This window comes from Drosophila tropicalis, unplaced genomic scaffold, assembly GCF_018151085.1.
Source record: "Drosophila tropicalis isolate 14030-0801.00 unplaced genomic scaffold, ASM1815108v1 contig_443, whole genome shotgun sequence".
Taxonomy (NCBI): Eukaryota; Metazoa; Arthropoda; class Insecta; order Diptera; family Drosophilidae; genus Drosophila; species Drosophila tropicalis.
In genome coordinates, this window is record NW_027172907.1 from 4627081 (window position 1) to 4639138 (window position 12058).

At 33.5% G+C, this 12058-nt stretch overlaps 1 protein-coding gene across 1 annotated transcript in view; it reads left to right on the top strand.

Moving 5' to 3' along the window:
* The window catches only part of ftz-f1 (ftz transcription factor 1), a 59432-nt gene that overhangs the window by 37546 nt on the left and 9828 nt on the right, over positions 1 to 12058 (top strand). Inside the window, exon 3 of the mRNA XM_068286193.1 lies at positions 3655 to 4221. Coding sequence (XP_068142294.1) covers positions 3655 to 4221 — 567 coding nt within the window. The remainder of the gene's footprint in view (positions 1 to 3654; positions 4222 to 12058) is intronic.

Below are 12058 nucleotides of genomic sequence, written 5' to 3' on the forward strand. Positions count from 1 at the left end.
TTCCTCTGAAAGAATTGACTTGTGGCAGCAGCAGCAATGGCAACGGCAACAGCAACAGCAACAGCAACCGACCAACAACACACACAGTAGGAACAGTGGCTCAAAGCTAAGCCAAAAAGTTTCACTTTCGCTTTCAACAAAAGCGAAACAACACCAACACCAACAACTACTACAACTACAGTAGAAAAAAAAAAGGGGGCCACTAAGTCAAGCCACAGTCAAAAGAGAGCTTTAAACGCGCAGCGCTCCCTCGCACTGTATGTCTCTCTTTTGCTCTCTGTTCGCCGCCTGCACATCGACGCTCTCTTGTTATTATTGAAAGTGAAACTGGTGCTGCCTGCTCGCTGAGCACAACAGAGAGAAGAAGGCATATTGAAGAGTGAGAGTGAGTTTTCATGTAGTGTAGTTTTTTGTATTGGTAAAGGGCGGCACGGCAGCAGCGACGGCGGGGGCTCATGCAATTGAGAGCGAGAGTGCTCTTCTGCTGACGTTCGTTCGCTGCTTCTGCTGCTGTTGCTACTTACTCTGCCAGCTGCTCAGTTGCCGTTGGCAGCGACTTTTAGTGTATTGCGGTATCCTCGGCGTTTTACTTGGCGTTTTTAGTCAATCGAGATACGTGGTTGATGTTGGTCGTGTTTTTCGCATAGCAAATTAAAACTATATATCTGAAAAAAAAAAAAAAACACAAAAAAATAATAAAGCCAAAAAAAAAAAAAACGTTAAACACCAAAAGCAAAAGTAGTTACACCTACAAAATATAAACACACACATCAATAGCATACATACAGCAACAACAGCAACAACAACAACAACAACAACAACGAATCATCACAATTGTGCGTGTGTTAATAATAATATATATATATATTTTTTTTACATTTTTGTTTGTTGTAAAGTAAAAGAATTAAGAAAATAAGAATTGCTGCAACTTGCTGCAACTGGCCTTATACATATATAAAAAACATACAATATACATATACACATATATATGTATATATATAATTATATATATTATATCTAACACATATCCGTAAATTAACCAGCAGAACAGCCCAAGGATTATGTTCTCTTGCTGCGTTAGATTTGTGTTATATATAAACAACTTATGTACATATATATGTATATATGTATACATATATATAGATATAGATAGATCTCGATCTAGATCTATAAATGTGTAAATGAGATGATTCTCGTCTTCGTTTTTGGTTATTCCTCGTTCTTTATTCTTTGCAACTAAATTTTTTTTTGTGGGATTTTTTTTTTGGTTTTTGTTGTTTTTTTTTTTTTGTTGAAAGACAACAAATAAATTGCAATAAATGTTGTTGTGACCCCAATTTACTGTGTAAATTAACAAAAATCAAAACACCAACAACAACAACATCAAATATATACATATATAAAGTTATAAAAAGATATATGCAATTCGTATACGTGTTACAAACAAAACGACAACAACAAACAAACAACTGCAACAACAACATCATCAATAAAACGGACAAAATCCAAAAAATTGATATATAATATATATATATATATCATTCTCTCTCTCTCTCTCTCTCTTTGTATATAGGAAAAAGCCCTACCTCTAAACAGGCTATAAACAAAAAGCAAGAAACAAAATAAACAAACAAAAGAAACATCCTTTTTTTGCTGTCTCTATATAAATCTACATCTCTAAATATATATATATATAAATAAATGTATATTATATCTTCACTCACCTCGTCAAAGTACCTGCAAAAATACAAGAAAATCGAATTACGAATTACAAAATAAAGTGTCAACCGGATATACATAATAAATATATATATATATACATATGTGTATATATATCTTCAAATTCATATGCAATTTCTAAAATTTAACAAACACAACAAAACAAAACAAAAAATATCTAAACATAAAAATAAATCTTAAAAAGATCTAAAATAAAACAAAAAACCAAATCATATAAATATTGTGACTTACCCCTGTCCTTTCTATTCCCTCAACAACAACAACTACAACTACAACAAAAAGCAACAAAACCCAAAATCAAGAAAAGTTTCAAAAATTGTTTTCTTGTTTTAAAGCAACAATAATAACAACAACAAAAAGTGTGTTAAACCCAAAACCAAGTTGATAAACTAAAACCTTATGATATGAAAATTAATAATTTCTTATAAAGAACAAATACAAAACAACAAACAAAAAACCACATCACTCCATTTCAAAGGGGAAAACTTTTAAAAATAAATAAAAATCAATATATAAAGAAAAACGTTTTCTAAAAGAAAACTCATTTTTCGATAACAAAACTTCTAAAGTTTAAAAATATATACATATATATATATATATCTTAAACAGTTATTCGCACTTTCTAAAAGTAAACAAAATTTAATAAAATTATGTTTTGAACGTATAAAAATAAACCATAAAATAATCAATTCTACAAGAATCTATTCCAAAAATGAATAACATTTTCCCAAAGAAAATGTTTAAAAGAAAAAAGATCTTAAAAAATAAAATTAAACAAATTTTTTTTTAGAGAAAACTGCTCTAAAAAAAACAAGAGGAAAAAACAAAAACAATTTTGTAATTAATTAAAATTAAATTGCTAAAGAAAGAAAATTAAAAAAAAATAATCTTAGCAAATGTCGAACATTTGCCTGTAAATTCGCCTTAAAAATGTTGATGCACATACAACAGCAACATCAACAACAAGAACAACAACAGCAACAGCAACAAAAACCGCAGCAGCAACAACAACAACACCAACAGCAACAACAATTAAGTGCAAAGGCCAGACCACCGTATAAACTCAATCCAAACCAAAATCAAAGTTATAAACTAAATCTATTTTATGAGCAAATTTAAAACAAATCTCCAAAAAACAAAACAAAACAATAAAACTCTGAAAAACTAAGCACAAACAATAACAACACGAAGGCAAAGCAAAAGAACAAAAGAAAAGTACAAGAAAACAAAACTTGCAACTAAAAATTATTATTAATAATTTTTGTTTTGTTTTCTAATCTAATTTTTTTTGTGTTTCGTTTGGTTTGGTTAAATTACCGCCGTCCAAGAGAAAAGAAAAAACACATTACATTAAATAATAATAAAAAAAAGTAAATTTAACAAAAAGCAAACCTGCAAAAACGAATTCCATATCGAAATTCCATGAAATGTTATTAGAAATGGATCCCCAACAACAACAGGCGACAGTTCAGTTCATCTCGTCGTTGAGTATGTCGCCATTTAGTATGCAATTGGAGCATCAGCAGCCCTCCAGTCCAGCATTGGCAGCAGCAACTCAACAACAGCAGCAGCAGCAACAGCAGCAGCAACAACAACAGCAACAACAGGGCAGCAATAATGATAACAATGATGATGATTATAGCGCCTATACGTTGCAGCTGACTGGAGGTGGCAGTGGTGGAGGAGGAGGAGGAGGTGGAGGAGGAGGAGGAGGTGGAGGAGGAGGAGGAGGCGGCGGCGGCGGCAATAGTGGAGGAGGAGGAGCACATCAGCAGCAGCAGCAACAACATTACCAGCAACAGAATCTATCAAATAATGCCAATAATAACAACAACAACAACAACAACAATCAATTCACATCCCAATCCTATTCGTATATATACAATTTTGATTCACAGTATATATTCCCAACAGGCTATCAAGATACCACATCCTCACACTCGCAACAAAGCGGTGGTGGTGGAGGTGGTGCCAATCTCTTAAATGGCAGCTCCGGTTCAGGAAGTTCAACTGGTGGCGGTGGCTATATGCTCTTACCACAATCAAATAATTCCTCTCATATGGGAGGACCACAAAATTCCACACCCGGTAATGGTGGTGGTGGCAATTCCTCCTCAAATCCATCGGCCGGCAATGGCAACAATGGTGGTGGTGGTGGACATCATCCACATGGTGGTACCTCAGCATCGGCCTCCGGTGGTCATGGTGGCAGCAGCGGTGGACATAATGCATCCGGTGAAGCCATCGATTTCAAGCATCTCTTTGAAGAATTATGCCCCGTATGCGGCGATAAAGTCAGCGGCTATCATTATGGTTTGCTAACCTGTGAGTCCTGCAAAGGTTTCTTCAAGCGAACGGTACAAAATAAAAAAGTCTACACCTGTGTGGCCGAACGATCCTGTCACATTGATAAAACGCAACGGAAACGATGTCCATACTGTCGTTTCCAAAAATGCCTTGAAGTGGGCATGAAACTGGAGGGTGAGTACAACTAAATCAAAATTTAATTACATTATTTTTAATAGTGATAAGTTTGTCATAGATTCCCCAGAAAGAACATATTCATTTCATTCATTTTGAAGACAGTTAGGGTTAAGTCCGTAGAGAGGAAACTGTAGGACGATTATAGTTTTGACATAGTAAAAGCAAACAGCTTTGCTACATTATAGACAAGAGTTTTAGTCCATGTTCCAATAAGTTTTATTTTTTTTTCTTAATCTTCTTGCTAGAAGAAAAACGTTTTTAAAGCACTTGTTACTGCCAACGAATTGAATTGTTGTCGGTAATAGATTATTATATTCACAATATCGAAACTTCTAGGTATCCTTCAAGCTGCTTTTACTGCCCCTGCCCCCACTCCTCGCTCCATCCTAATCATTATTATTGTCATCATCATCATTGACCCTCAAATGTGTTGTTTACAACATTTTGCGTACAAGTGTTTTTTGCTTTTTTTTTTTTGTTTTTATGATGAATATTCGTTGACCCTGGCAATGGTGTATGGTGGTGGCTTGAGGCGGGGGAAAGGGGGGAAAACATAGAAAGAGTGATGGTGGGGAGGGGCTTTTTAATATGCAATGCAATGCGCAGATCAACAGAGAATCGAAAAAACAGAAATGATTGTTTATTTGTTTTTGTTTCATTTGCTACTTTGTTTTTACTACTATTTTTAATGAGCATTCCATGCAACATTGGATAATTTTCTAGACATTTTCCAGTTTCTAGTTTAGTCTAACTACAATTAGCCATATATAAAGGCACGTACCATGGTGCGTATGAGTAATATGTTGGCAATAACAAGTAAACATTGGAATTATTAGGGTTTATTTGGTTTGGCAGAGAGTAATCTGAAACTTTTTAACAAAAAGTCACCACTCATTGGAAAGGCTACATAGAATACTATATAAGTGTCCTTTTCTCACTTAATTGATATGAAATGAAGAAAATGAGCTGATTTTCTGTTTTTGAAGAGATTGAAATTGGAGTAAACCTGCAAAAAGATAATGATATGAATTGGGTCATTGTTTAGTTATAGTACTATATATTATCACATAAGAGCTGAAATCTGGCCTCTGAAGGAGCAACACATTAACTTGTTAACCTTGACTTACAAGTCGAGACTAACTCTTCCAACTCTTGTTGGATCTTCTTTTCGTCTATATAGTTTTCAATAATTGTCGAGTTGTTTCGAAACGAGTTCAAATTTGATTATACATGCATATAGTATATATAGTAGACAGATAGATTTATTTACCACCTTGTTGTTGTTCCATCAACGTTTTTTTTTTGTGCATTTTGACGTTATGTGCCAACATTTTATACACTCTGTATTTTGGCAGCCTCAACCATGACCCCTTTTTTTTTGTTCTGTCGATTTACATATATACATATATATTCTCTCTTGTTTGGCGATTGCAGGCAAAAAAGAAATAAATAAAAATAAAGCAGAAATTAAATCGATATTCCTTATTATTTATAAATGCGCAACAACAACAACTCGAAGCTCAAACTAACAAAAAACCTTTCAAAATGCTTTAGGGAAATATATGTATATGAAACTTTGCTTTTGTGTGTGTGTGTGTGTGTGTGTGTGTGTGTGTAGCGACCCCAAGTGTATTTCTTATAGTAAGTGTAATAATTAGGCAAAAGAAGAAAAAAAAAAAAAAAGATTATGTAAATTTATAAAATATTTATATCAGGTTCTCTCATTTCTCTTGACCCCAATTATTATATTAAACACAAAAGAGAAAAAAGCAAAATGTTCATTCCCGACCTAGCCCAATATGAAATACCTATACACACACACACACACACAGAGAGAGGGAGACAACATAACATTTTCGAGTTTGAGTTTATTTTGCCTTCTTCTGTTTATTACTTTTATTATTATTATTATTTTATTGACGTTGTCAGGTTGCTGTTGTTGTTTTTGTTGCTGCTGCTTCTGCTGACTCTCGTGATGTGTCAACAATTATTATTATTCTTTTTTTTTGTTTTTTTGTTTATATACGGGACAAGGTTTCTTATATTTTATTCACATCGTCTCTTCTTTCTTCTCTTTGTTTGTTTGTGCTGTTTCTTTTCTTTTTTTGTTAACTGTTTCTCCATATACTTTTTTTTTACTCTTCCTGTTGATATACAAAAGCTATGAATAAAATACACTTATGTTTCATTCAGATTTGTCATGAACAATTGATTAAGATTAGAAAAATTAAACTTTTGTTTGTAGCCGGAAATCAATTGATAAATCGGAATCAATATGTTTATGAATTTCTTTATTATGTTAGTATTACCTATATAATTTTATTTATTCCTTCAATCTGCCCCCAAAAGGCAAGAAATTAATCAATCTTAGATCTTTGTCTTGCCATTTCCTTATAGAAGCTTGTGATTGGACCTTAATTTAAATAGTTATTAACAGATCTTATCTCTGACTGAACTTGCTAAAATGAGTGATAAATTGAATATAATCAACATTAATGATAATCGGGTGATCCACAAAAGATAATACTTTAACCAGGATTATATATATGTACATATATATCATAATTGCATGCTTCTCATTTTAATTGACAGTCCCACCCCTCCTGCCCCACCCAAGTAACCCAATTCCTCTTGCTTTTTTGCTCTTTGAACTTATTTTGTGTTAAGGACCTATTTTCCTTTGGGTATTACCTTTTATTATTATTATATTTGGGTTTTTGCCTTAACCTTATAACTTGCATAATTAATTTTCATCTTGAAAACGTTTTTTTTTTTTTTTTTTTGTTTTTACCTTATATACTCTTATATTCAACTCTCGCTTTTTTTTGTTGTTGGTTTTTTGTGTAATAAACCAACTTTTGCTTTCGCGTTTGGCAAACTGTGTGTGTAAGGTGGGTGGGAGAGAGATGGAGAGTGAAATGAGCTTATAGATGGTAAGGAGGGAGGTGTCAAGGAAGGGTTAGTGGTGGGGTGGGAAGGGGAGGTCCTCTTGCCCCACAAACAAGTATGTACATGCCGCCTTTTACTACATACATACATATAGAGACAAGAAAGAGCTATATACTCATGCATATTGCCTCTCCTTCTGCTTCCTCCTCTCGCCCATTCATTCTTGCCATCAACATTTATAGAGTCGGTGCAGCATGCACCGGCGGCCCCTAAATGAATTCCATACGCCCTCCGCGTCAACGCTCCCCCTCACCCTGTCCCTGTCTTGCTGCTGTTGCTGCTATTTCACCCACAAGTCGCGCTCTAAAAATGAATTCAGAGCAGCAGCAGCGAACAAGAGGCGTGCATGGTCAGAGAGTGAGAGAGTGTTTGGGGAGCGAGTGCAAGTTGCCTTTGCTTTGGGGGTTGGCCTCTTGTTAAAGAACTGTAAGGAGGAGTAGGATATGGGGGTATTGCGTATGGCGCTGACAGTTGGCGGGCCGCAAAATTTTTTTTTTTTTTTTTTTTAAATTGAAAAACAAAAATACAAAAATGCGGCCGCATGGCAGAAAGTGAGAGACACACAACGCGGAGAGCGGAGAGAAGCAAGAGCGAAAGCTAAACCAAATTGAGCTTAGCTTTGTAAGTTTATGGCTCTCTCCCTCTTTCGGTGTATGAGTGTGTGTGTTTGTGTGTGTGCTCATGTTTGACGTGCTCTTTCTTAAACATTGGTTAAATTTTGTAATAAGTTATTTTTGTCTTAGTTTTTGAACTGCAATTTGTTAAATTTATTATGCAAAGTGTGAAAAGTTTGTAAATAATATGTTATTGTAATCTCTACAAATAACTAAATGGAAACAGAAAATAGGAAAAATATGAAATATTGAAGAAAAAAAGAAACAACAAAATATTGTGATAACAGTCTCCATAATGGGGCCAAGTAAATGTTTCATATGATTTTCATACCCTGTGTATAAAAAAAAAAGTTTTTAAAGGGTATATCAGGACAGTAAAACTGTTTCAAAATTATAAAGAAAACTAATATAGAGAACTTTGTAGTTTCCTCTTTAAGGGATTACAGTAGTTATCAGAGAAAGGATTTCTCGGAGGATGTGTGCCCTCTAGAGTTCCATCAGAGCAGCTTCAAAGGAAACTTCATATAACTTTTATATCCTATAGAAGCTTAATCGCCGCTAGGTGTCGCATATGGACATTAATGGTTAAAGTAAATTGTTTGGATTGAAATTTCTTTCCTATTTTAATGGATTTGTTAATACTTTAAATATCTTAATGTATAAATATGTATAACATTTTCTTTAAAATGGATTTGTTAAGATTATCTAAAAGTAGGTCTCATTTATATATTTAAAACAAACCAAAAGATAATACATATATGTATGTAGCTAAATTTTCAAATATACAATTAAAATGTTAGTTATTCTACATACATATTATGTATGTACTTTATTTTATTTGTAACATTTACATGCTATAAATCAATTTGTTATTCTATATCTAGTTATTTTTTGGCAATTTGATATTTGATTATAATGCTTCCGCTATATCCCCGAGAGCTCCACATGACCGACCCAATAGCAATTTCCATCAAATTTACGACGAGAGTATTTGGAAATAAGAGGAGAAGAAGAAGAAAAAATCGGTGTATGATGGTTTTTCTTCATTTTTTTGTGTTTTTTGGTTTGCTTTGGTTTTTTTTTGCTCACCGACACTTACACAAATCGCTCTCTCTCTCTCTCTCTCTCTCTTATTTTGTTACTCTCGCTCTGTTGCTCCTTCTGTCTCTCTGTATTTAGCTCTCTCTGTCTGTCATGCAACGCATACTTGAGCAGGAAAAAAAAAAACCAAACTGTATGCCATGTGTCGGTGAGTCTCTCTCGCTATGTTTGTGTGTGTGTGTGGATATATCAATGTATTGCCATCTCATTTCCGCTTTTATGGACTTGGCCTATAGTGCCATCTCTTGCGCTCATGACCTAGATTCTAAAGTATCTGTGTATAAGTGCACGTGATACACACAGAGAAACAGAGACTGAGAGAGAGAGAGAGAGAGAGAAAAGCGGGAGAAATACATGTGCCCAGAGCCAGTGCCGCTATAGTGCGAATGCGATTGTATGTGTGCCTCTGTGTGTAATCAATGCAACATGTAGAGAAGTTGCTTGTCGCCATTTGGCTTTATTTTTGTGTTTGGCATTTTTTTTTTTTTTTTTTTTCGTATTTTTAACACTCACTGAATTATTACGAACATTTTCGCCTCGTTTAGTCGTTCCGTTTGCATTCCATCTCCTTCTTCCGTTTGTTCATCTCTTTTACACACACCCTCCTCTCTCTGTGAAACATCTGTAAGCATTGTGTGTGCGTGTGTGTGTTGAAATCTCTTAACGCTTTCGTCAGTTCGTCTAGTACATTTTTTTTTTTTTTTTTTTTTTTTTGGGTATTTTTGAGTCTTCCAAGCTTTATTTTAGTTTTAGTTTTTGTCAGCTTGAAACATTTATTTATTTTTTTGGGCTTAAACCCTCCAATGACTCACACTCGCCATATATCTATATTTAGATGTGTGTGTGTGTGAGTGAGTGTGTGTATGACCATATGTTGTTACCATAGTTTACTTGGTTTTGGATTACGACTGCTGCTGCTGCTGCTGTGCAGCTTGTGGACGGACTTAACAATAGGGATTTTAAATTACACTTAAGCGTATTACAAATTGAAATTGGTAGATTATTTGGGGCACACAGCAACAGCAACAATAATAATAATAACAACAACAACAACGACAACAACTAGCAGCCAGCAACAACAGTAAAACGAAAAATGTGGTAATGTCTCTCTTTTGAGAGGTATTGAGAAATCTGGCTAACTGGCTGGCTGGCTGGCTGGCTGGCTGACTGACTGACTTGGCATGGCTTTAAAGTGGAAATAAGTCAGGATTGTATTAAAACTCGCCAACTATTTTATTGTGAATCATTTTCAGAAATGAATGTTGCAACAATGAGGCCAACAGCATACACACTTGTTCAAAGGTGTAACAATTTTATAAGATAATCTTTATTACATGAATTCTTTTAGCCTTAATAGCAGAGTGTAGAGCAGAAAGTCACAGCTAGTAGAGAAATGATCTCCCTCCCTTTCGCTCTTCTTATATAGATTCATGATCAATATCTGATACTTATTGGCTTCTAATCTTCTCTAAACTGAAAGAATTCTTGTTCTTTCTTCTTTTCAATAATACAGAAATCAGCCTTTGGAACTGTGCCTTTCTCTATCGTTTTATAACATTTAATTCAATTCATTTCATAAAGTATATTTCACAAGTTTCGGCTTAATACATTTAAAAAAAAAACAAAAAGGATAATAAAACTAAATTTGATAAAATTTCAAAATACTTCTTTTACTGTTTGACATACTTTTCAATTTAATTACCATGAAATTTCATTCGATTCCATTCGAGTTGTTTGAAATGTTTGTTATAAATGTGGGTATATAATTTAAATATTAGATTGACCACTTGACGTATACGTAATATGCAAATCATTTTGTTTGTCTATTTGTTATCTATTAACTTTCTGATTTAACAAACATTTAAATTTCCCATTGATTATAATAAATTTTTTCGAGTTTTATATTCTACTTAAATTTTAAATGTGAAAAAAAGTAGCCCATGTTGATTGGATCACATGACGTATACGTAATGACTTAACGAAATTTTCAATTTCAATGTTGGTTGATGGTCAAAAGTCTGAGGGGAAGGCGGCACAACTGCTAACAGTTGTCGTTTACAAAGAATTTTTAATAACCAAAGTCCTTAAATATTTATTGAAAAAAAATTGATTAAATTTTGTGTGTTTCCCACAAAAATTTTCTTTTTTTATTCGAATGCGATTCAATTTTCTTTCTTTACTGCGTTGGCTAACTTTGTTATCTTTCGAAAAAAAAATTGAATAAAACTAAAAAAAAACAAGGAAAAAATTACTCATACGCACCATTGACCTACATTTATATGCAAATGCTTAAAAATAACAACAACGCGTCCAAGTCAAGTCTTCTCTTTCATACATTTTATTGATTTCCCGGCCATTTGGGTGTGAGAAATGAAACTCTTCACTTTTCGTTCGTATTGTGAACCACTTAACCCCGCAAACTACCAAAAAAAAAAAAAAAAAAAGTGAAAATGTAAAAAGCAGAAAAAAACAACATCACAAAACATTTTGAAAGTGAACAACAAAAACTAAATAAATAAATAAAATAAAAAAATACATACATACATATACCAACAATGTCAACCAAGGAAATTATGTAAGCGGCGGCATTTTGGTGTAGGGTTAAATTGAGCTTTGATCAAACAATTGATTCAAGTCGATTTAAGAATACCCTATACTATACTGTCTGGGGTAAGGGTTAAGCATAGTCAATTTTCTTGAGTCCTGCAAAATGCTCGACTGATATTGATCCTGTTCAATAAAGATACAAGAAAACTTGCCATTTCAGTAAATGAATGTTTACAGGGTATTAACAAGAGCAAACCAACTGGACTATATACAGGGTGTCAATGGCATTAATAGTTATTTAAGGTTAATTACCATTGAGTTTTCAAACGTGAAGCATATAACCATTGACTTTACTCTTCAATTACAGGGTATCAGTTTAATAATACCTTGTTTTTTATTTGTCCATTATAAATCTCTTAAAATGCAGGGTATTAACAAAAAGAAAGCAAAAAAAATAAAAAGTAAACACTTTATGGAAATTAATTTCCTATCTACATATCCAAATAGATCGATAATAACCTAATATTATTTGACTTTGCCATTGCCTTTGACTTGCCTAACATAAATTGCCTTAAGCCGGAAAGTAGAAGAAGAAGGAGGAAGAAAAAATAAAAACCAAAATG